Genomic DNA, 26,741 nt, shown 5'->3' with positions numbered 1-26,741 from the left:
TATTTTGAGACTAATGGAAGAATTTCTAACTCACTTTTCTGATTTCAATGGTGCATAAAAGCAGAAAAGATTAAGGCTATTTCAAAATCCGAGTTACAATTGAAAATGCACTTCCAGAACTTCAACAAACTCATTGAACTTGCGGCGAGTGCCACTATAGATTTGAATCTATAGATATAGATTTGCTGCATATGAGGACTTGAATGGGTACAAGAGATGATGCTATATGAATACTAGCTTCTTTTATTTTACAGGTAGGTTTTGAAATGTATTTTGTACCAGAGGTTTATTGACGAATTGTATTGATTGATAATTGATTAATAATCAATCAGTACATTGCTACACATCCACATTTTTTATTTTTTTGTTATAGGTGATAACTTGAAGGGGACAAAACACTTTGGAAGTAGATTGTTTTTAGTTTTTGTATCTGGATATATCTGTGAACAAACTTCTCAAAATGACCTTTTTAAATTCAGTTACACAGTGAACCTTTCTGATGAACGCCTAAAATCTATTTTGGTGATACTGGTGTCAAGTTCAAGACAAGATGGACTGACACTGTTGACCAAAAATGACTGCACAAATCTCACACATACTGAAGAAAGACAAGGGATGGAGCAACTTGAAAATGTAACATGTGTTTTGTCAACAAATGTAAAGAATATTAATTTTAGTAATAAATGAAGGCGTTTTGTAGGGGAATGTTGTTTTATTCGGAAACCTACTGTATTGGCATAGTTACTGTAGAACTTTCAATTCTTTGCAGTTAATATAGTATCAACATCATATTGTCTTTCAATAAAATACATGTGAGAGTACTTGATTCGACTGAACCTTTTTCAATATGGCCTTTGAACGAAAAAGTTAGAAGATCCCTGCTCTGGCATAAAAAACTTTACTGCAGTAATTATAGAATTTCAGCTACTGTGGCTGTTTATCTCAACATTTTATAATTAATTTAGGTAATTATTTCTATAATGTCCTGATTTATAAAAGCCATTGGCAATTAATAGGCATATTAAAGCTCTCACTACCTACCTGGAGAACATAGACGACAACTGTGACAATACCCAGCCAGCTGTGCAGTGAGTAGAAGTTGGGTATCGGATTAGGTTTGGCCAGGTTGTGGGAGTCCAACGCTGCGATGCCAGCAATCACCGTTAGTACGATGACTACGAAGTGGATGGCTCCGTGGATGATCTTCAGTGTTTTCTTGCGAATCGTTCTCAATGCTCGATACACAAGAATAGCTGAAAAGTAGAGTACAACAAAATCATAGATTGAGATTCTATCTAAAATTTCAGGAATGAATTAAGTTTAAAAACTATCTGCATAGTACTAAAAATATTTTACTTTATGCTGATATCACCAATATAGTTTATAGGCACAGTTGAACAGCCATTTGTAATGTGTGAATCTAAGTATTTATCAAACCATCACTTAAATTAGTGGTTCTCATCCTGTGGGACATGCCCCCTGTAGAGCGTAAAATATTTTCAAGGGAGGCGTCAGAGTATTGTTTACCCGCGAGTTGCTTTGGAAACTGCAATGTTGATGCATTTTCATTTACATACCTCTGTGAGTCGGGATTTTAACATTGGCTTATCTAAAGTGAAAATTCCAAGCAAGACTGGACATCAAAAGTTACCTGTAATACGCTTTGTCACGGTTACAACCAGATATTAAAATAAATTGCAAAAACAAACTAAACAGTGCCACCTTCTCACTAAGTTACAAAGTAACTGATGTAATATTGTCATTAACAAAATTTTATGGACTTTGTAAAACAATTTTTTTATTTCCTGTCTCATTGATTTAATATAAAACTTACTAGTGGTAATAAGTGTAGTCAAAGAGTGTATGTTCAAAAAGGTATTTGAGGTAATATCAACAGTTTTTTTTAAAGTGTATCAAATATTTAATTTTAAACATGCAAGTCTAAGCTATGCTTTAACTTACAAATTGAAATTTTACTAATTGGGTTGACTACATTATATGATGATTTTAGAGGGGAGGTATGACCAAATGTCAGTGTACTACAGGAGACACAAAGCCTGAGAGGTTGAGAACCCTGTCAAACATCTGAATTAAATAATACAAATATAAATAGTTATTTACTATACTAAAAAAAGTTTTAACAAACCAGTTAGACTCTAAGATAGATGTTGCACAAAAACTTTCAAATAAAGAATATTTGGATTCTGGAGTATTTGCTTCATTCAAAAATTTAAAAGAACCTAACATTTTTACCTCACATTCGTTAACGGTAAAACCAGTGTTGAAAGGAAACCAAGTTTGTTTGAAGCTTTCGTTCTTACCATTGGCAAATAGATATATCATTCCAATAGTGTTGAGCAAGGGATGCCAGTTGAACTCATGAGCAGGGTCAGAGCGCCAGGCAAAGCCTCCTCGATAGTTTGCTGTCCAAACTGCCATCAAAATCACAGCGATCAACCCCACCGCTTCAGTGACGAAGAACAAGAGGTTGAAACCTCGCAGATCCTCAGGGGTGTCCATCTTAGCTCCAGACCTCGCTGTAACAATAGAACGTCAGGTTAGAACTGCAAAATAATTCAGTTATCCTAAGTCTTAACCGATTTTTAAGAAGATTTAGAAATAAAATTGTAATTGGTGGAAATATGAAGACTTTATATTTAACCTTATAAACCAGGTTTCACAACATGGGCAGGGCTTCTGTAGTAAATGGGCCCAACGGATATAGACCTAGGGGCACCAATAGGTTTTATTGTTTTGTGCAAGTAATTATTTTATAGTACAAATGATAAAAAAGTGTAGGCAGTCAGCAGAACCTGAACCACAATTTTATTGTATGCAAAACTTGCTATTGTAAATTAACTATCAAAGTGTGTGCATGGTTGCGTTCAGATGACAGGCATCACTCTTTGAATATTCATATTCATATAAGCACTTTTACTAAACCTATCATAAAAAGTTTGAGTAAAAACTCCTCATATTGGACATAGGATTCTGAAACAAGCTAAAGTCAATTTGTAAAAATCACGAAATTCTTGGTTTTCGTTGTAATAAACATAAAACTTAATTGTATAAATACTACAGTATTTATGGGCGATTTAAATTTTATTTTACATTGCAGGTATTCTGATTCGCGATTGAAAGTGAACACAATGAAACTAGGCTTGTCCTTTTCTACGTTGGGAATGCGCGTGTCCAATACCCATGATGTAAGAAGACAAGACGAGTGTGCTCTTGTTCATGTGAGAGGAGCCACTGGCGGCGACGTGACGTGACGTCAGCCAGTTAGCAGATCTGGACATTACACCACGCGGACTATCCCGTTCCAAGCTAATACTAATACTGAGTAGTATAACTTTGAACATCTTAGTTCTTTCATTCTAGTCATAATGTTTATTTTGTTTCAATTCAAAACCATAATGTACTTACATACACCTGTTAACATTGTTTAGTTGTAATAAATACTACAGTTATACAAAAGACTGAAAGTATTATGTTATCCATAAATGAAAAATTTGCTTGCGTGGTAATTAATACAAGCTTGTCGGAGGAAATACAAGATACATTTCAGAACTATATGAAATTACATAAAAAGTGTCAGGGTTTGTTAATTTATTTTCAAAGCGAATTGTTTTAGACAATGCAGTAAGAGTTATTGCAGTATTCAACAAATCGAAATGAAAAATTCTCACTAATTTAAACTTTAAGATTTAATAACAATATGTAATGATGTATTTAACAATTCACAACAATTATAATTCAATAACCATATGTATAAAATAGACCTAAGCGCAAATTTTTTATAACACATGGATGCTCTTATAGACACAATAAAAAGAAATCTGATTTTGAATTTAAACATTTTTAGGTAATGCGCTAAATTAATTAATCATAATTAATTGCTTTCTCAATATTGTTTTAAACTATTATTTACCCTACTAGCGAACTGCTTTTAATAATAGATAAGATACTTCGAGAATAAAATGGTATATTATTCATCAAACAGTAAAAATGAAATTAAAATAAATAAATATTTATGTCAAAGAAACGATTCGTTTTAATTGTTAATTAAGACTCAGAATGTGATAAAATAAATTAAAACAGTTTTGATGTTTATTTGCGTATTACCCTATAAATCCAATGGTATAGGCATACAGTCTGTAATATTAAAAACAGATATCAATGTAACAAATAGTATACAATGTTACAGAGCTGCAAGAAACAGAGCGGAGCATTGTATTCAGGAGAGTCGGAGCGTCCTGGTCCTAGCTGATTGACATTCGTGCGAACGACCGACCAGTTTTTAGGAACATGCCCTTGCCTCCTTACATTATGTCAAACACCTATGGCCTATAGGCACTTTGATTGAACGACTTCGGTGGTTCTGTCGGTTCCATAGCGTATCAGATGTTAACCACGACTCTGAACATATGCAGATTTAAAAAATAAAATTAGTGTATGTTCTAACCTAAATAGAATCATGGTATATTGTATCAATAAATCTTTTCTTCTTCTGACGCAAAGCAGTGATGTAACTCAAAAGCTATGTATCCAACAGATCGACGAACTGAGTAGTTTGAGAGTAACGTTAAAAAATTAAATAAATACTAACTTTACGTCTAAAATCACAGGTTGTTACTCAGTGGAATGATCAAAAGACATACTGAACAATCAGCTCAAATAAACGACTGAAAGGTCTTTTAACACGTTCACTATTTCAGGTTACAGTAGCAATATGTGGAGTTATCAGCCAACACAAGATACTGTGTGGAGCTTGGTAGTCAAAATGTTAATATTTTGTACGCATATATCTACTACCTATGCTATGGTACCTTTAGTAGCTTAAATACCAAGATATTAATACTACTTCATTAAAAGTTACGATGGAATATTTGCATTATGATCATGTGTGAGTGAATATAGCGCCAGATGCTGACACACCCATATATACATATTTTAATGTGAATATGAAAAGAGGATGATTTTATGGATGAATGAGGTGTAGTTATATAACTGGTACTAATTGAGATTGACTGGCTCTTACCAAGTGTCATTAACACAATGGTCAATAACCACGGGCAAGAATTACATTACATTTTCGCGTGGAGTCACAATTCCGGTCTCGGCTATATTGATAGGCGCTGATAAATCAATTCATCACCATACTTAACTATTTTTTTTAGCTATCCCTCTTATTCTCGTTTATTCTGACATTGCTTTAATTGTAACTTTTTCTTACAGTTCATAGTACACTAATTGACGTTATTTTAATAAAAAATAAAAACGCAGCAAGTCCTATACCTTAAGTTTCAAAGTGATGTATGCCAAACAGTCGGTGCGGTTTAGTTATCAATCTCCCGTTGTTTGATGTTATATCAAGGGATCTATGGGCTTTATCAGATGTTGGCTAGACTAGGACACAATAATAGTTTGTTTGATACAACAGGATGCCATGAACTCGATAACGTCTTCAGAGGTTAGGTTACGCGTAAACCTCATAAAAGGTTACGCGACTGCCATAAATTCGTACTGTTATTGCATTATTAAAAATCTGTTAGAAGTAAAATCTGGTCTTGCGTATAGCTGGTTCTGTCTCACAGTAAAGTAGTAGCGTGAATCCATACAGCAGCGTGCTGTTTCAAGATTCTACAACAGGTTTGGACATTGCCAAACTGTCCTGGGACTGTAGTTTGAACATATGATATAAAAAACACAGGTTAGTAAGTTTTAGCCGTTTTATTGCTTAACGTAATTATAATTACTAGTGCTACTGTAACTTTACATTACAACATTTAAAACTGCACCCCAAAACGCCCATTTTGGAGGAAATGGTTCGCTTTTGTTTCCTAGAGGGGTGACCTGAGTTTCATTTTTCAATGTTTGACTTTTGAAGGTTAAGCAGGATCCATCCATACTTTTAACCTAATTAATTTCAATGAGCTGCCATTTTGTATTGGGTTGAGATTGAAAGCTTTAGTTTCTACAGTTCTTATTCTTTTATCAAGACATTTCAAATGAGGTGCCACTTAACGGGACTTTACATTTAAAACTTTTGCTCCACCCCCCCCAAATCCCACTTTGGGGAAATGGGCAAAGTTGTAACAGTCACAAAAAAGTTCACTTCTATTTCCTAGAAGGGTGTCCCAAGTTCCATCCCTCCATATTTATCCATCAAAAAACTAAACAGAGTGTAGGCCTATCGATACTTTTAACTCACACTGTATATGGCTACAAGATACAGATATTTGCTCAAACTGATTACTAGTTCTGAAGTACTCATTACCCTCACTGATACCGAATACTGATTTGAAGCTGATAAGTACAAAATAAACGCCGCGATCGTAACGCTTCAACTGGAAAATATTGCTACTTCACATTGTAAATCACTTATCAACTGCGGTGTAAGCGTTCATGATTCAGTTATTGAGTAATACGCTGTTGTAAAGAAAACTAAACATTTTATATAATACATTGAGAAGTGGTTAATTGTGTAAACTATGATTAGATATTTTATAACGTTTTTACTTCAACTGAGAACTTATTTATTTTTTCGTTATACAAAATTGTGTTAATGTACTAAAAATACAAAAAAGAAAATTAAAATTATTTATAAAATAGAATTTTATTTCCATAACCTTAAAGAACGCCCAGTGTTACAGCTCATTTGAATCTATTTAAAGAAGCAGAGGTTCAATTTATCGTACAAATTCATTAACTACATCTCAAATAGTATAGACCTTTTAAATAATAATACACTATATTTATACATTTTTTTACATAAATGTGTTGTACTTTTGAATAATATTAATTACATCAAAGCATTTACTAAACTGTGTGTGTACTAAGAAAACATTCAGTATTTTAAGCGTTACAAATACGGAAATACTGATTTAAAGTCTCCAACTTATCAGAGTAGAAGTATTTGGTAAATCAGTATCTAAACCAGTATTTGTACTGATCGCAGAGTAACGGTATCAGAAGTAGCGGTTACAGGTACGTACTGATTTTTGCCCATCTTATCAGACAGCACAAGGGGGGGGGAGACATTGATAAAATGTGCAACGGTCATAGACAGGATTCGAAACTGTACTATCAACCAGACTCAAGGGTCGGAAAGAGGGGGAAGGGTGGTGAAGGAAGCTAGATTCAAAATCTGACGATCTAGACCGCTAAACCTATCAAAGCATTAAGCAGTCACATCACGTACAGGGGGGTCTGCGTTGGCTATTTATAGCCATAAAATTTAATCAGTTCTTAACGAAAAATAATCTATTAGCTTGTATATAAAGCACGAAGTCTAACTTTGTTGATTAGGAACGTTTACAAAAAAACACATTTATTTGTCAAAACGGAACAATATTTCGGCGTGTGTACGACCTACAACACAGTCTGGCATCTGGCAACAGTCTGTTTTGGCCTACTGCCGCAAGACTCGCGAAAAAACATTTTGTAGTAAAACAGTAAACTACAAGCATGTTCCTACTGGAGTAATGTATAAAAACACATGAAATGTTTTAGGTTGTGTTTTAAAATGGATTTATACCAATAACGATTGGACTACAAAAGAATCTTAGTGTTTAGACCTAGTTCGGATAATCCAGAACTCCGGATAACCGAATGCCGGATAACGCATGTTTTGTGTAACATAACCTTCTCGTGCCTGCATCACATAACGTGGAATTTGGTACGTCGTTTATACAGCAGTTCTAAATAATTTGGGTCTCACATCTTGAATATTCTAGGGCGTTTAGGGAAATCACGATTAGGGTTCTCTGAGACAATTGTGAGGAATTCAATAGTTGCAATATTATAAAGTTGTGCTGGGTGGGTGGTCTGTCCACATCTTAAGTGAGATAATTAAACTATGTCACTGTTGTGGACACGACCACCAACTCACAATTCCCTTTATCGCATACTTTCATCCCTTTCCCCGTCTTTTCCGTTTACTTAACTGACAATAGAAATACTGCTTGAAGAAAACAATGAAGCAATCAGATAGTATAAAACATGCATAGAGGATTTGTATCAAAATGTACAAGTTGAATGGAACAGCACCCCTCAAGGTAAAATTTGAGCAACATTTAGATTTAGCTAGGCACTGCAATATATTGTTACACAATGATGTGAATTTGATTCACACTTTTTAGTTTTACTGAAAAAAATATTAACAAAGTAATTAGTTATTTTAACACATCTTTAGGATTTTATGCAATTTTTGGCACAATATTCAGTGTCAAATCGTATACGAGTCCTATTTATTTATTTATTTTGTAAAATATATGGCTATACTAATTTAACACTACGGGATTCTAATTTATTTTGCATTGCATGATTAAAATTGTGAAGAATCTTTAAAATGTAATATTGATAGTTTTAATGATTTCTCATCAAGCAACCGTATTATATTACGTATGTGAAAGCTGTTATATTTTTGTACGCAAATTGTGGATACGTATTTTAAAATAAATATATTTCTATCCATCTATCTTCTCTACCCTTCCCCGAACCTTTCTTACCACATCAATAACAACTACGCGGTTTCTTGTGATCTGTTTACACCACAACACCGCTATTTGTTTGGTATTCTTAGGGCTAAACTAGTACATTTTCTGCTTCTCAATTAAATTACCGATTACATTTTTGGCTATACACAAAGATACGTAAACGACCCTGAAGTTTACAGGGAAAGCAGAATCTTTTTTTTTTTAAATTCATTATTGGCGATGGATGATTTGAAAGGACATTAAGATTACGCAGTAAAATTACTATTATTATGTTTTCTAATCCATTAACTTAAGTGTCGTACATAAATGTTCGTAATGCTGTATTCTCTCGAGAACAACGGCTCTGCCATTATAACTCAACACGAATTTCCCTTGTTACACTGAAACGATTCATTCAAAATATATGCCTAATGCTTTTACCGTCGACGCATATAACGATACAATAACTGATGTTACGTGTACAGCCTGTTATAAAACAACAGCCACAGGTGGGTGCTCACTGCTCGACAGCGCGGCCATATGGTACAAACAATGGGGCAATCACAGGCGACCTGCCTAGTACAGTCAGCTGACTGACTGACTGACTGACTACACGCCTATACAGTGACTAAACCACACTGACTAACTCACACTCGGAGAGCAGTGGAATCTTCATCGTCACAGTTTCAGGAGCAGTGGCGAGTGAACGGCAGACACACAGCAGCAGTATCAGGGCTAGCAGACGCAACAAGGACTAGCCACCCACGCACGCGAGCGCGCAAGCGTCACTTCCTATTGACCCACATTCCCGGCGCTCCGCAGGTTCATAATAATCCAGATAAGACTTTATTACTTGCCAGACAGAACTTTACTTGATCTCTCAACCAGAAGTTAAGTGGAAAAGAGAGGCTTTACTTCGCCTCTTTAATAAAGACATGTCTCATTTCATTTTGTCCCTCTAATCAATTCCAATCCTACTGAATCGACTTGCAAATAAATAACCTTCTGATGTATTATAAATTGAGTTTAAAAACATATTCAATAAATGTGCGTTTTACACCAAAGCAAGTTTAATTTAAGCTCGCGATATACCGTATACGACTTGTTCGAAACACTAAAAGAACAAAGCTAAATGGTACTTACCGCTTTGATTTGGTCGTAATCTTTTGAAATGTATCACTGGTACAGCGTAAACGCATTATATTTTTTACAATGAATACTCATATACAAAACTATACACGTTGCAAAACACTAATAGTGTATGTGCATAAATCATATCTTAAAATAGGAACATTCTGTGAAATCTTAGGACCAAAATAGTTTAAGGCTTTAATATTTTACTTGTGAGACGAAGCTCAACGCCCTTTCACTGTAGAAAACACTCTTTTACAACATTAAAGCCGCGTGTGGACAACTTGACTACGACTCAGAACATTCGAAGGTTAAGTATTTTAGCGAGCGATTCGTTTAGCAAGTCTCGGATTTGAATTCTATGGGTATTTCCAGCAATTATTAATTGGCTTGGACAGTTTCAAGAGAGTTTGGTTAAATGAAAAATGTTACTTATGTAGTAGACATGTAAAAACATAATAGAATGAATTAAAACATTCTCTAAATGCTAATTTACAGTATACAATAGTAGGCTATAACAAACGCACACAATTATTAATCAACAAAACGTAATTTCATACAACTTAAAATAATTACATCTAATTAATTATCATGATAATCTGGTATAAATATAGACATTATAAAACAAAATAGTAATACATTTTCTATCAATATAATTCGTAACATAATTACAACCAATCATCTGGATTATACAGGGTATCCCATAACTCTCTGGACAAAACGCGGTACATGCGCTGGAAATGTGGGAGTGAGACCATGTAGGGAGCTGGTGGTCCCTATGGGTCCGTATCCTACAGTTTTTCAGGCGGAGGTCGCAGCCATTATGGAATGTGCGCGTGAGAATCTTTGTCTGCGATATAGGAGCAAGACGATTAACATTTTCACGGATAGTCAGGCAGCACTGATGGCGCTGGACTCTTGTGTAATCAAATCCAAACTAGTTTGGGATTGCTATCAAGCCGTTTCCTCCCTTGCCAGAATCAACAATGTGACCGTTGTTGGGTTCCTGGTCATGGGAGGATCCCTGGGAACGAAAGAGCTGATGCCCTGGCCAACCGCCCTCAACCGTTCTGCGGTGTTCCAAGGTGTGAATCCTTTGGAATCTCGAAATGGGTTCGCGCGGAACATGAGAGAAGGTGGAGGTTGCATCCGGGCATGAGAATGAGCAGAATGGTATTACAGTCGCCTTCCTCCAGAGTGGCGTCTGACCTTCTCTCACTAAATAGATCAATGTCTTCTCGGGTGATAGGTCTTATATACTCAGGACATGGTCACCTGAGGAAGCATTTTCACAGAGTCAGCATCCTTCAGGAGGATCCGCTCTGTAGAATTGTGATGAGCAGGATGAAACTGCCGAACACTTGCTCTTTGACTGCCCTTCAATAGCAAGGGAGCGGTTTGCCATCTTTGGTAGTTTGGACAAGGGTGGTGAATTTCCCCAGGAGGACCTGATAGGTTGTTTTCGGCGATTTGTGGAACTGCTGAAATCATAGACTGACAGGCCTCATTGTGTGCTTCCGGGGTGCGCAAAAAAGCCCTTGAAGCTTAAGTGCATGGCAGTAGGCCGCCCCATAGAAGAAGAAGAACTCTCTGGACAAAGGTATACCACGTTATTGATAATGTTAAGACAAACATATTTCACCATATGAACATGGGTCTCCGATGCTTAGTTTTCAGTGAAGAGCCAACAATACAAACACTAAATAAACGGCAGCTCTCAATATGGGTCATGTCTTGCCACAGTAAATCTGCTCTAAATAAGCTATTTATTATTCGATTTAAATAATTTGAGTATCATTAGATTTGTGATAAAATCTTCTAAAAACTGTTATTCTTGTAATTCTTGAGAGAAAAATTGCAGGTTCTTAAGATATTCAAAGTTAACAAATTTTAATGACCACCTTTTTAAAAATACTAAAGAAAATGTCATGATATATTTTCCGTAACTGGCCTTGTTATCATAAAAATTTTAGCCAAATTTGGTATAATTTAATTAATTAGTTTACAAGATATTTTTTTTATAAAAACCTCATACAGACAGACAGATGAGAAACTATGCATCGGAGATCCATGTCCATATGGTAAAATATGTCTGTCTTGACCTGAACAATAACATATTATACCTTTGTTCAGAGAGTTACGGGACATTTTGCAAAGAATAATATAAAACTGTAACTATTTTCAAATGTACTTTATCAAGAAAATACACCACTAACATAATTTTATACCAGGAACAACAACAAGTGAGTAATAGATACATACATGACTCACGCGTTACGTAACGTGTCCATCAGTGGTTCTTGTTCAGTGCCGACACTTGTTTCACGTGCTATCATTACACAACACGCTAGAGCGACGCAACGTCATATCATTTGCTCAAAATATTGTCCGTGTAAAAGGTGTAAAGATAAACGGATACTGCCATCCTATCAATATAAATATGCACTTCGCAAAGTATAAAACGAGATTATTTAGTGGCCATATCATACTTCTCTCTAAAAGCTAGCAACAACAATCTATCCTTCAAACATGTACAACTCTTCGATATTCTGTAAACTAATAACTGTAATTAATTCTTTTAGACTTCTCCATTTTAAATTATATTATATCTTCATTAATCTTACACGATAAACACATGTTACAATAATTAGAGATCGTAATTATCTCAAATGGAATATGTACACACAAACAGTTGCTACAGCTACAAAGATAGCAACAGCGCACATCTGAATGTGACAAAGGTTGACAGCAGCAGGTGACAGGCTTGCTCACACTGTACGACATATCCTAGTTCTAGTTGGCCGGTTATATTGTACAGAGAGTCCCTGAGACCAACGCGCGGCCACGGGCGAGGCGACAACTGGGTTACTGTTACTGTTTCCCGGCCATTATCTGCTTCACTGGCCCACTGCTCGGTCACACATTCCGGTGTATCTGGTAGTGTGACGCACAATACTGAGTGGGCAGTCGCAGTCGCAGTCGTGCAGATTTGATCTCTTTCAAAGCTTATTAGTAAAACTCAAGCACATATACTGACAGACAAAATTAATAGAAAGCGTTAACGTCAGCCTTCTCCGTAGCTTGCTGTATAGTGAAGCTGCAGCCAATATATAGAGAGGACTGCTTACGGTCGTTTGACAAGAAATTGTGAAGTCTTGTGGGGTAAAAAAACCACGATAACCGTCAGTTGTAAGTAGCACATTTGTACAAAATCTTTAGTTTTAAAATGTACAGTTGGAATCAATTATTGTACAGCTACAATCTATTCACTCACTTGTTCCGGAGACCTGCATTCTTGTTGACTTTTACTGATAAGATGTTATTGCGCCTAGTTAAACATCAAATATTGTTGGATACGTAAGGTTCTCGTGGTACAGAACAGAAGAACGCTTTTTATCGTATTTATTTGGATTTATACCAAATACGTAAAACCGACTAATGTATACTAATAATAAATTTCTCCGACTTCGATATCGAACAGGTTTTGTATTTTCTAAGGTGTATTTTCAAAATAACAAAAAACTCAGTTAATGAAGGATGCCCAATAAAAATAATTCAATAAAATAGTCACATGCCTGCGACAAAATACATCTCGGAATATTTTTTATGGCATTTTTGGTTGAATGTAAACCCAGGATTTATTATTAATACGTTGTGATAAATATTTAATCTCACTAAAATAGGTATTATTAAATTTTAACTAAAAAATATTTTTTAGCCAATCACTTTTTATGCCTTATTGTGCCCGTCCTCATGGGCCACTAGCCTGTGCGAGGATCTTGCAAACATAACAAGGAAGAGAGTCGATACAGTACAAGATAGATGGTACTGATAAAAAATAAGTGCAACGGTCACAGACAGGATTCGAACCTGCGCTATCTCTAACTCAAGACTCATAGTCCGACGTCTTAGACCGCTCGGCCATCGGCACTCCCATCGGCGTATATCAGTTCCTGGACATACGCTGGCACAACACTTCAGTCTCTTCAAATTTTAACGTTGCGCCACCAACAATAAACGCATTAATGCAGTGTTTCAGTGGATTCTAAAACAACGAAATCGTAGTTTTCCATTCATTAGCTGACGACAACCGAGTCACTCTAAAGGAATCCAGAAGGAAGGTCAACTTCTCAAGTGGTGTCACGAACAGTCAGTGGTCAACGTCTAACTTTACTGACACATGTCCTGTCTGGTTGTGGCAAGTCATATCTATGTCACTCAATAATATAGTAACAATACGCGTATCTTATTTCGACCTAATCACTTGCACATTGAGTAATAAGTCCTCACCAGCGACTATAGGAATTTTATTCATTGGAATCGAAAAGTAAAATGCATCTTTAATTAGTTACGAAGTGGACAGTTTTAATGCGATGTACATTTTAGAAACATGGAAAACCACCACTGTGTGTAATGACAGTTTGAAATTCAAGGCTTGCAGAACTCTAGATTGTCAGTTGTTGGCATGAACGATGACGACATTCATTTGGAGGGAGGAGATCCACCTTTAGTTACAGTAAAGGTAAATATGAACAAAACATAAAAGCAGCGACGCACAATTCAGGTTAAGGTTCCTAGTTTATAAACTACGCCATTGTCACACAAATTACCCATCTCTCACCACGACGTTAAAATAGTATTTGATAAAGAGATGCGTGAACTATCCAACATGATAACTGTATTGTTTAATGTGCACTCATTACTTCTGTGCCTCTATGTAATGGAACAATATCAACAGTCCGGCACAACCGGAAGGCAAACATTTTGATACTCTTATCAATATGTCTGCGTAGGTCGGTTACGAATCGATAACATATGCAGGTCATTAAAACACCCAGAGACAGCTGAATTCTTGAATTGTTTATCAATAAAAGTAAACTCTGAATATCAAAATATACCATGTGCTCTGTCCGCTAATCAAGAAACAATTGCATCAAACTCAAACAATTATTTGATATCGAGTAAAACTAGTGTCCCATTAGCCATTACCATTACATTTTGTTGTTTTGTATCGAGCGGTTTTCAAAATATTAATAAAACATAAAAATACCAAACAATTTATTCTATTACCAAGAACTGGTGAAAAGGGCTGTTGAAACAAGTTCAAACTTGGTACAAACATTGATCTCATATCGACTATGATTATGTATCATGTCTATATCATTAAAAATAGGTCGATGAAGTTCGTTGGCCTACTTGTTATACCACTTCGTTTCAATATGGCGTCCATTTAAACTTTAACTATGCTATTCATACAGAACAAATATGTTCTAAAATGCTTACAATATTTCCTGAACATTTTGTAATACAAATTTGTACCTCAAAAGAAGTTCTAGATATTAATTAGATGTAAATCCCGTAAGAATGTTTTTCCATCGCCAAAAACTGTGGAAAGAAACGCTGGACAACAAACAAACAAACAATTTGGTACAAAAATATATTTCATAAATATTTTGACTAAGCTTATTGGACATCTTAATACACCATTTTCTTCCAATTTGAACATCTTTCAAATGTTTAAAAATTCACCAATGATTTCTTTATGAATTGAAAATTAAAAAAGATTTTTCGCAATGCACATAGCGTTCCACACTTATTGTTATATTTTCTAGTATTCTAGATAAATTACATGTACATTCCATGAGAATTAAATGATTAATACTTCAACTGAAGTGATAACTATCACAAAAGATACTACCTACTTCTTCCAACAAAACCAACTGACTATATTTTAGTTATACTTACACGAGTTAAACAAAAAAGTCACTCAATTTTATCTACATACATTGTTCCCTTGGTTAATGATCTTGGGTCTATTTTCATTGCCTCTCTGTTACAATTTGGGAACATGATTGTGCTAACGTAAACGTGCTGCAAAAACGATCGACAAGGCTCTTCCACTTTCAACGAATACAGTAAGAGTATTATCTGTCGGCTCAGTTAATACTCTTACGGAAACAATGAATGCGGCTTTGCAATCCACTTGCCTTCCTGCGCTGTAATGTACCGAAGGAAGTGATTGCGACATCGAGACTGTGCAAGCGTAGTCAACTCCATTGTTGCGGTTGGGAGCCGCCTGCTTGCGGCAAAGTCCTTGGGGGAATCTAAGGCACTCATGAGAGCCTCTGGGATTGGTGGCATAGTCGTAGTTCAGCTATATGAAGCCAGATCTTATTTGAAGTTAACATGGTTCGTGTGAAGGGGTAAGGGTTCACTTCCGGCTGGTTTATACTCAACGGTTGAACCTACATAGGGTACATCAAAAACCGACGTGTCAATTATACCTGGACAATTATGGATTTCCAGGAGCCTCAAGATATTGGGGTAAAAGACAACTGCAGACCATCTTTACTTCAGAAGGCAAAGGTTGGAATGGGTGGAACTCCTTCTGTTAAAAGCTGTTGACTACAGTCTCGGTATTGACTTGAGATGCTACCCGTTTTGACTTAAGATGCTGGAACAGAGCGTTTCCTCTTCGTCCAAGGTGACAAGACTGAGACTGAGATATGATACTCTTATCCTCATGGAATCTCGAAAGAAGTCCACCACCTTGCCCATCCTGAAATCTCATCTGGAACCTAGGGCAAAGGTTGTTTTTAGGACAAATGTCAATAAGGGGTTTCCTCAGCTTCTTGTCCTAAGTGAGCAAAAAAGATGGCTGCAAGTATATCTGACACGTAATCTATTTCAGATCACTCTTCCTGTGTCACGTGACGTGATGGATGGACGAATTTGAGATTTAAATGTGGATTCATCCAACCTATACAGATGAGATAATTCACGTGCTTTGATTCCACGTGAAACTGGAGGGTTCCTCGATTGTCTTGGGTCACTAGTTTACATAACAGTCATATCAGTCAATCTCAGGCAGTAACAGAATAAATCTCACTCAACTCAATCATAGTACTGTACTCATCACACTCATTAATATTTAATGCACACCTTCGTACTCGGTTCCATATAAAACTCTTAATGAATATTTTTGCAATGTGATTCGCAAAGCCAAACCTGCCCCCGAACACATTACTATTTTATTAGTAGTAATTAATATACATAGGAGGATAGTAATTGGGAGTAGTTATCGAACTTGTAAGTGTTGTAATATTTCCATGAATTGGGTATCGTATCACGTTTTAAACAGCTGTTCCAGTGACCTTTTTTACATCTTTCCAGTAATAATTACGGTGTAAAAGTAATTTGAAACTCGGTCCGTGCATAAACTACTAAAATCGAGAATATTTGTAGTGTATATGTACATAAATATATATATATATATATATATATATATATATATATATATATATATCGTTTTAAACACAATTCCGAAATGTTCATCTCAATAAATGACTAAGCATAAACAAACATACATCAAGAGCAACGATGTTTTCTCCTTGTCTATTCATGTTTCACACAAAGGTCGGTAGATTTAGCTTAACAGTTATAGTACGGAATCGAGAACCAATTTGCACTGTATAACATACACAATCATACACACAAATTGTACTTATGTCTCTATCTCACAAATAGACAAAGAGAGAATTTCTATGTATGGCTTGCTAGCGCTAACTTTAACACTGATTAACATGTCTGACTGTTGGGTTTATGCCCTCCCATCTGGATCTCTATCACGGCTGGAGATAAAATTCTTTTTTAGCAAAAATCCCTATACCGATTTCAAGAAAATTCAGGTTGTGTGCTTATTCAATGCAAATTAGCATTTAGCACTTGACCTATTAGTACCTAATGATAATGTCGTGAATATTTTTTACGAATGCTACATAGCCTATTACAAAGATTCTTGGACACTATGATTAATGTAAAATAAAATAAGATAAAGTAATTAAATTAAAATTGTAATAGAACAATTTTGATATTTTTGCTTAAAGGATACATATATCAAATAAATATAAGTATAAACAAATATATTGTACTTAATTAGCTTTAACATATTATGCATATTATAGTCCCACTTTTGGTTAGTTAGGGTGGAATTATAACACATTAAAAATCTACATTTCCAATCAAAAACACAAAATACTTCGAAACAATATATGCAGTTTTTAAACCATCGTGTGGCTCTTTTACGATTAACTTATTTTTTTACTCCACAAAATCTAGTTTTCAGTGCGGAAGTTAACCAATCGAATACCCGAGACGAAGATGGGGAATGAGAATTCAGTGCAATGTATTCGTGCGTTAATTATATAGCGTTATCACAATACGGGTGTTATCTATCTCATCTTGAAATGTTATAAATGAAATAACTTTACTAATGTGTAAGTTGTATTCTTGAGTAACGTACTTCTGTTCTCTCATCTTATGTTAGTTTCAAACACATTACCGTTGGGTATTAGTTAACTAAAAGGCTGGCTAATATTAACTTTATTAAGATTAAAATTAATCATGTTGTATAGTACGGGCAACTCACTCGAAGTTGGTGAATCATAGTTGGCACGTTTTAAATAAATTTACTCACAATTTGAAAGTCCAATAATTTATCACAAAAATTGTGAAAATTCATAAAACAAACATCTTTAATTTCATTCCTAAAATATTTAAGCCTTGTATTTTAAGAGAAAAAATATTTTAAATATTGTACTGCTGCATCAAACTACTTAAAAACACAATACAACGTGCAACATTAAATCTTGTTATGCGTTGACTCACCATAAATAAAGTGAACGACAGAGAGAGACGGCAGTTCGGGTATCGTAGTCAGGCCACGCGTGATGTGTAACTCACGATATGGCAGCAATTCGCTGAAGAACAATGAGTAGTTCAAGGACTCCCACGTGACATGTACAGTACACGTACGGGCTTATCATAGATATAGCCTACTATCGTTATATTCTGTCGCGGCTCGTTAGTTACAAGTTAACCGATCGTAGTCAGGCCACGCGTGATGTGTAACTCACGATATGGCAGCAATTCGCTGAAGAACAATGAGTAGTTCAAGGACTCCCACGTGACATGTACAGTACACGTACGGGCTTATCATAGATATAGCCTACTATCGTTATATTCTGTCGCGGCTCGTTAGTTACAAGTTAACCGATCGTAGTCAGGCCACGCGTGATGTGTAACTCACGATATGGCAGCAATTCGCTGAAGAACAATGAGTAGTTCAAGGACTCCCACGTGACATGTACAGTACACGTACGGGCTTATCATAGATATAGCCTACTATCGTTATATTCTGTCGCGGCTCGTTAGTTACAAGTTAACCGATCGTAGTCAGGCCACGCGTGATGTGTAACTCACGATATGGCAGCAATTCGCTGAAGAACAATGAGTAGTTCAAGGACTCCCACGTGACATGTACAGTACACGTACGGGCTTATCATAGATATAGCCTACTATCGTTATATTCTGTCGCGGCTCGTTAGTTACTAGTTAACCGATCGTAGTCAGGCCACGCGTGATGTGTAACTCACGATATGGCAGCAATTCGCTGAAGAACAATGAGTAGTTCAAGGACTCCCACGTGACATGTACAGTACACGTACGGGCTTATCATAGATATAGCCTACTATCGTTATATTCTGTCGCGGCTCGTTAGTTACAAGTTAACCGATCGTAGTCAGGCCACGCGTGATGTGTAACTCACGATATGGCAGCAATTCGCTGAAGAACAATGAGTAGTTCAAGGACTCCCACGTGACATGTACAGTACACGTACGAGCTTATCATAGATATAGCCTACTATCGTTATATTCTGTCGCGGCTTGTTAGTTACAAGTCAACCGATTGGAGTGAGGCGACATCTAATGCATCCTAATTACATTATAACAGCAATAATTTCTGTTCCTATTCTTTTAACACAATCTCAGGTACCCATTACTACCGATATCATTGTGAAATGTGCATTAGGCTCTCTGATTAATATAGACAGTAAATCTGTAACTACAGTATATATTTCGTTTAAGCGTAAAAGCTGAAAAATATCACTTAACTTTAATGACGGTATTAAAGTGGTGTGTTCTAATATAATGTTCTAAAAAAATTGATAGCTATTTTATTCTGTGAGCGTTGGTGAAGTCGAAGCGATGGAAACATTTTGTTTCTGTATTAGTAATAAAGCATAAATGAGTGTTTAATATAGTTAAGAAAAATAAATAACCTTTTAACGCATTTATATGACTGTAGTACCTGAACATAAATTCTTCGAATTTGAAATGTACACATTAAAAATAAAAACTATAAAAATGTTAAAATGTGATTTACTTTACTTTTACTTACTTTACGTTTTTGTGTGTCCGTCTGTCTACCCGCACGATTTCTCTAGAACGAACTAACTTGTAAAATGAACTTTTGCAAAATGTTAATTTATATATAAGCAACACGAATTCGATGTTGATGCTTATCACTCTAATCACTTTGGCTGACAAGCATTTGAAGTACGTTTCATAGAAATCTGCCTACTGTAATTGCCCTCATGACGGAATTACCAAGAGATCTTTTTCCGATCATGACCCACAAAGTCCAAAATAGCATAATCCGAATATATAGCCTATATACAATTTCAATAAATATTGAATCACAAAAAGTACTTGCTCCGCCGGGACACCAACCGTCAAGTAAGAGATCCGGGTTCGAGTCCCGGAGCAAATACATTTTGTTATTCAGTGTTTATTGAAATTAAATTACGCTATTTATTCAAATTATATATATATATATATTATATAAATAAATAAATATATATATATTATTTTCCGATCATGACCCCCAAAGTCCAAAATAGCATAATCCGAATATATAGCCTATATACATATTGAATCACAAAAAGTTATATATAGGTAATATAATATATAGGTTATAGTATATTATAATATATAGGTACATGTAACATAACATGAGCTTGTGAACACGATAACTGCCGCAATTTTTAAAATGTCTATCTATTCTACACTTGATACAAAGGCAGTATTTATACATAGCTTTGATGAGTTCGTTAGCCAGTATTAATGAATAAAAGTTTTTGTCAAATGATGGCCAATCGCATTCGAGCAAAGAATATAATATACAAAGTGTAAATGAAACATACCGACAAACTTCAGGAGGTCAAAACAAACCAAAAAGCTCTTATAAAGGTACTCGTATCTCCTAAAATGCGTAGGTTTTTCTCTGTCCGTCTGTTTTTACATTAAAACTTTTTTGTAACCAACGATTAAAAGTAGAAAGTTAACATTTTCTACATGTGCTAATCTAGTAAAGATTGTCAATTAAAAAATAACCATTTTAGTCGACAAAATTTAAAATGGCGACTTATTAAAATCTATGGTAATGAATTTCTTAAAAACAACTTCTTTATAAAAAATGTACTAGAATAAAAAAAATGTTCTAAATTTTATTCTAAAACCAACGGTACCTCATTAATTGAAATCGCTCAAGAGACAAATAGGTTGTGGCATTTTTCTTCACTAGTAACGTATCATATTTGTAAGTTTTTTCCAAGTTTCAGAAAATTATGGCAGAGGGGGGCCTGTATCATGGCTCTGTTATATATAAGTTATGCACTATTATGCATTACAGTGAAAGAACAAACAAGATTTTAAAATTCTCAGGCTATGGAAAATAACTTTTTCTTTTTACGTGTTTTTGTACATCGCAAGATTTTCAGATAGCGGGCGTACAAAGTTTCAAGTAGTATACTACATTGCGGAAATAATTGACTATAAACTACCGCAGTTCTTAACACATATATACTAAATTTGGTACGGACACAGTATCTGTATATAGCTTGGATGAGTTCGTTTGCCAGTCTTAACCAATGAAACATTTCCAGATAGCGTAGCAATTTTAAGCAACAATTTATTGTTACTTCCTTTTTGGTAACTCTTAAGGTTTCAAGATGTTGGTAGTTTACATTATCAAAGTATTCAATTGAACCGCTACAAGTAATTTTTTTTACAAAGATAATTTCGACTTAATTGCAACTAAATAAGTTTTTACAAAAAATTTATATGCTAATAACAATTTTTGTCTGATGAGATTTCAATATTATGGTGTTTCTATATGTTTACGATTATATTGGCATGCCAACATTGAGAGGTAATGTCCCCATCAGTGTTGCTCAATTTAAAGATTTAAACAATTAATGTATTTTCAGTTTGATATGGCCACATGTGACTCACCTTTCTGCGTACTGAGCCAGACGGGATATTTAGATTGGGCTTATGCTTGTTTGTTTGTTAGTCTGGCTGTCTGTCTGTCAATCTGTATGTCTGTCCGCACGATATATCAAGAACGAACTTGAAATTGCTCATGAAGTATCATTTCTGTACGAGGAACACTTATGGTGAATCACACCACGGGATTTGTCTGAGCGTTAGCGAATATTTTTATTACACTGGTCTTTTAGGTAACCATGTTGACAATTATACCGTGACCTGAATAAATACATTTGTACGCAAGCTGAATACGACCATATGACATTTTAACGTGTGACATAGTAACACGTGTAGTGTAACTATTCAAACACATACCACATGGTGACTTGTTTTGTGGACTCTTATTATTTAAATACTGCTATGAAACCCAAATTAATGATCAAAAGTCATACCATGTGGAAAGGTATCTCGAGAAAGAGTATACCTGTACACTTTAATTTTGTATGAAACTTCAATTTTACACAAACAAGAAATAGTTTTTTTACACATTGAGTAACTACAAAATTATATGGTGGAAGGGTTTATTCAATTAGTTAAGGGGGTTATTAGGTTATTGAATGTTGAGTTAACTTTTTTTATTTATCAGTTGTATAACTTGTTAAGGACTTGAATCCTTATTTGAACAGAATCTGTACACAAAATAGTAATATGAATCAAAAATACGCATGGTTCCCACTTTTAAAGTTGAAAGTTATTAATTTATATTGTATACTCTGTAAACGCAATCTACTAAGTTTCTATAAAAAAAAACCCCAATCAAAAAAATATTGACGGATTTTGTCTTACTACAGTAATATTCAGGAAGATTATGAGCCAATTTGCATTTTATTTGCCAAAAAAAGTGTTCATGAAGTAAGCAGACGAATTTCTTATGGAAACGATATCGTTTGTAAGCCATGGTGGTGATCGAAATGGGGAGATACCAAATTGGTAAAAATACTTCAAACGATATTTTTTTTAGATTATATATTTTGCACTTAAAACGATATATCTGACTAAAATGGAAACTTTCAGACAATCCGTTGGCTGGTGCTGAAGCCTGAACTATTTAGATAGTTTAGGGCAGACTATAAGTGCATAGTCTAAGTTGGAACAGTGACAAGAAAACTATCATTTGAAATTTGTAACCCTTTTGATCCACCCAATTTCGATCTCCACCAACAATAGCACAGCTGGCAATCTTGTTTTTAAGAAATTCCTCTACACATTTCTAAAAAAGTTATATTGCTTATAAACTCTCGGCTCCTGGAAAATAACGTGGTTACATTTCGTTACGACAATACGCGGTACGACACAGAAGTAAACTTTATAAAATATCAGCACACTACAATTACAATTATGTATAACCACGTCAAATCTACTGTTGCAGCTTGTAGGAGGATATTATGTTCACGGAACGGACAATAAAAGGAGAAAAAAACAGTTCTGATGGTTGCGGCTATTATTGTATGACTATCTGTTTTTATTACGTTTTCAGTTCAGTGTCATTGAGATCGACACGACATCAATACTTCAATAATTGGACATGAATACAACATATCGACCGATCTAGACAACAACTATTTACAAAGAGTTTATTGAAACAATGGTCTATTTTTCAACACTTTCACTTGACAGTACATGTATTTGTTAGTAAATGACATTCACGTACCAGAAGTAGTTTTCTAATTCGCATAAAATAAACAGTAGCAAACGTTTCGAAAAGTGACGTTTTAAATATTTGTATGAATAAGGCACCGTCTTTTATAGGAAAATAAATATGCATTTTATATTTAGTTATGTTTCTTTTTTATAATACATATTTTTTAAACTTGGTTTTAAAATGCACTAACCTTGAAACATTTAACACGTTAAAAATAAATTGTAATTTTTTAAAAGTTGTAACTAGTAAAAACAGCAATACTTTGAATTAATCATGACCATATTGGATTTGTCAAAAGGTATTTGTTTCAAACTACAGGGTGGAGCGCGGTAATTTGCTTTTTTGCACTGCAGGCTGTGGCGGCACTGTTGGTCGAAGAGAGGGGAGAGTGAGCGTGGCTTATAGTGACTGACGGGAGATTTGTATTCCTCCGCGTTCCAGTTGCCATCATGCAGTGGACACGAGAGGAGAGGTCGTTTTGTGTTGAAGCGTATTTTTCAAATGCCCACTCGATCATTGCAGTGCAACGTGCTTTTCGTTTACGATTCGCTGTTCCCCCACGCGGACGTGTTCCTGGTGGGCAATCAATTGTAAATTGGGTAACTGCATTCAGAACAGCATGGAATGTGTTATGTGTACGAAGGGGGCCTCAGAGAAGGATTACAACACCGGAAAACATCGATAGAGTTAGAGCAGCAGTACTGCAATCTCCAAAACGCTCTGCTCGGAAGCAATCACTTGCTCTTGGCATTTCAAGACGTTCTCTCCACCGGATTCTTCATGATGAATTGAGATTTCACCCGTATAAAATGTGCTTGGTCCATCAATTGTCAGCACGGGACTATTTGACTCGGCGTACTTCTTGTGAAGACATGCTTGCAACTATACCGTGTGACACAATTGTGTTCTTTTCTGATGAGGCACATTTTCACCTCAGTGGGTGTGTTAACAAGCAAAACATGCGCTACTGGAGTGAAAAAACCCCAGAGAAGTCCACCAGAGACCTCTGCATTCGGACCACGTCACTGTGTGGTGCGCCATATCACGAGTAGGCATCATTGGCCCTTACTTTTTTCATCATAACCGTCGTGCCATAACTGTGGACTCCGAACGGTACTTGACTATGATACAGGATTTTTTTCAGCCGGCTCTTGAGGCAATGCAATTAGAGGATACATGGTTCCAACAGGATGATGCTACTGCACACACAGCGAGGGTTACCAATTGTTTGAGGCAAATGTTTCCTGGACGGCTTATTTCTTTGAGGGGTGATGTGAACTGGCCCTCACGCCCTGACGCTCACCAGACTTAGCCCCATGCGATTTTTTCCTTTGGGGTTACCTGAAGTCGAAGGTGTATATCAACCGTCCCAACACCTTGGAAGACCTAAGGAACAATATTGAGGCTGAAATTGGCAGAATACCAGTCGACATGATTGTTAGAGTTAATGAAAACTTCAGAAAACGTATGCAGCAGTGTGTGGATGCCGAAGGTCAACATATGCCAGATACATTATTTACAACCATGTAATTTAAAAACTCCCTCACTGTTCAATGTAATTAAAATAAAAAATAATTTTTTCTGAGGTTCATAATTTTTTTATTTCATTTCCAAATCAGCAAATTACCGCGCTCCACCCTGTATTAATACATTCTTTAACACCATTTTCCTCGTTTCTTACCTGTTGGAGCAATTCAACGCTGTGAGTACAGTATGTACAATAATAATGGATATCGGGCAGCACGATGGCACCTGCATACATTGTTTTATAGATTTATTTACTGCGAAATTCTGTAGCTATATACTACCAAGATTACGGGACTGTGTTCAGGACATGTCAGCAATAAAAACTAAAATATTTCAAAGTTGCTATGTTTTAGTTAACAAGAGTTGCAATGTATTTTTAATGCATATTTAGTGGATTTACAAGCGCATCACTAACGAAATCTCGTAACTGTTCTAACCAATTCCGTAGATATAAAATTATTTCGGAGAGGACTGACACACTGGGTAGTTTAAAAAATATAAAATATCCTAAAAATAAACAGGAGCTTGGGAATTTTCTTTCGTGGAAACTACTGGGTGTAATTTTAATGTTTATTTTCAAAAAATGTCGGGGGGGGAGTTTGAGCCCCCCTGATCCCCCTTGTATACACCCATGGTTCTAACATAACCTCACTCAGTGCGACGTCTGGGTTTGAATTGTTATGTCTCTAGTCTATTAACAATTTAGGCCCTCCTTTCCCGCGTAAACAATTAATTAAGTGACAAAACAAAATACTCTACTATATTATTAATTTTTAACGATATCAATGAGACATCTTTCGTCATTTACTGTTGTGTCATATAACTGTATTTTGTTACGGGAGCTAGTTTTAATCATTTGACAGCACCATCTCAAGATTCATATGATGCAAGTCATGGATCAAACTGAGTTTGACGGCGCAATATAACTTGTGCTTGTGACTGTGATTCAAATACCAACATCCTACGCAATATTGTATGTCTTGTAAGCGATAAAAATTAGACAAAGCAGGAACTTAATAAATGAACGAACTTGAATAAGCCGACACGAATGTGCTCTGTCACACATAAGCGCGATCTTGGTTTGAGATACGGTAGTTCTATTATTAGTTGATATAGTGGTGTCACTGGAGGATGGGCCAGTGCCACTAAAGAATGAGCCCTGTGGAGTCGCAATGCTGTAATTGAAGAGGTAAACAAAGTCATGGTATAGAACAAGACAGTACACAATGCACGCTAGCGGAACTATGGATATTAAAGATTCGTTATTTTTCAATGCCACATTAAACGTTCGAACATTAAAGTTCATAATCAATTATAAAAAAATAGACCCATATCGGATGTGTATCGTGTGTCGTGTCGCTCACTTATAGTCTACTAGATAAACATTGCGTATATCATCTGTTGTCTGTTTTATAGCTTCTTATTATCTTTCATTGTGTGAGTGTTTTATGGTTTCCCAACAACAGTAGTCTGGGTGTGGCCCGAGATATAAGTATTGGCCTATCTTATAGTGTATTACGACAAACTCGGTATATATACTAAAATGAGAAATCATGACGAATCAAATTTTGATTTTATGAGTCATTTGTGATCGTTGTGTTTGTTCGATTCTCAACAGCAGACTGTTCCAAAAATCAGCATACCACCATTACTTTTCGCTTAATTTACTTATTCAATATATTTAAACTTTGAATGTCAAGGTTATTATTTCAAACTGCTAATCAAGCAACTTTAAATATCTTAGATGCAAATCTAAGAATGAAATAAATCACTATCATTTTAAATTGCTGG

The 26,741-nt window shown here is 35.5% G+C and overlaps 1 protein-coding gene across 7 annotated transcripts in view; it reads right to left on the bottom strand.

Moving 5' to 3' along the window:
• The window catches only part of LOC124362426 (plasma membrane ascorbate-dependent reductase CYBRD1), a 116,681-nt gene that overhangs the window by 7,485 nt on the left and 82,455 nt on the right, over nucleotides 1–26,741 (bottom strand). For 6 of the 7 annotated variants that reach the window (XM_046816909.1, XM_046816910.1, XM_046816915.1 and 3 more), the window contains 2 exons: nucleotides 2,322–2,537; nucleotides 1,042–1,253 (listed from right to left, as the gene is read on the bottom strand). In XM_046816909.1, coding sequence (XP_046672865.1) covers nucleotides 1,042–1,253; nucleotides 2,322–2,537 — 428 coding nt within the window. Of the gene's footprint in view, nucleotides 1–1,041; nucleotides 1,254–2,321; nucleotides 2,538–9,131; nucleotides 9,172–26,741 lie in introns of those variants that run through there. The other variant, XM_046816916.1, reaches the window with a different exon arrangement.

This window comes from Homalodisca vitripennis, chromosome 5, assembly GCF_021130785.1.
Source record: "Homalodisca vitripennis isolate AUS2020 chromosome 5, UT_GWSS_2.1, whole genome shotgun sequence".
Classification (NCBI taxonomy): domain Eukaryota; kingdom Metazoa; phylum Arthropoda; class Insecta; order Hemiptera; family Cicadellidae; genus Homalodisca; species Homalodisca vitripennis.
This window is presented reverse-complemented; position numbering and strand designations above follow the sequence as displayed.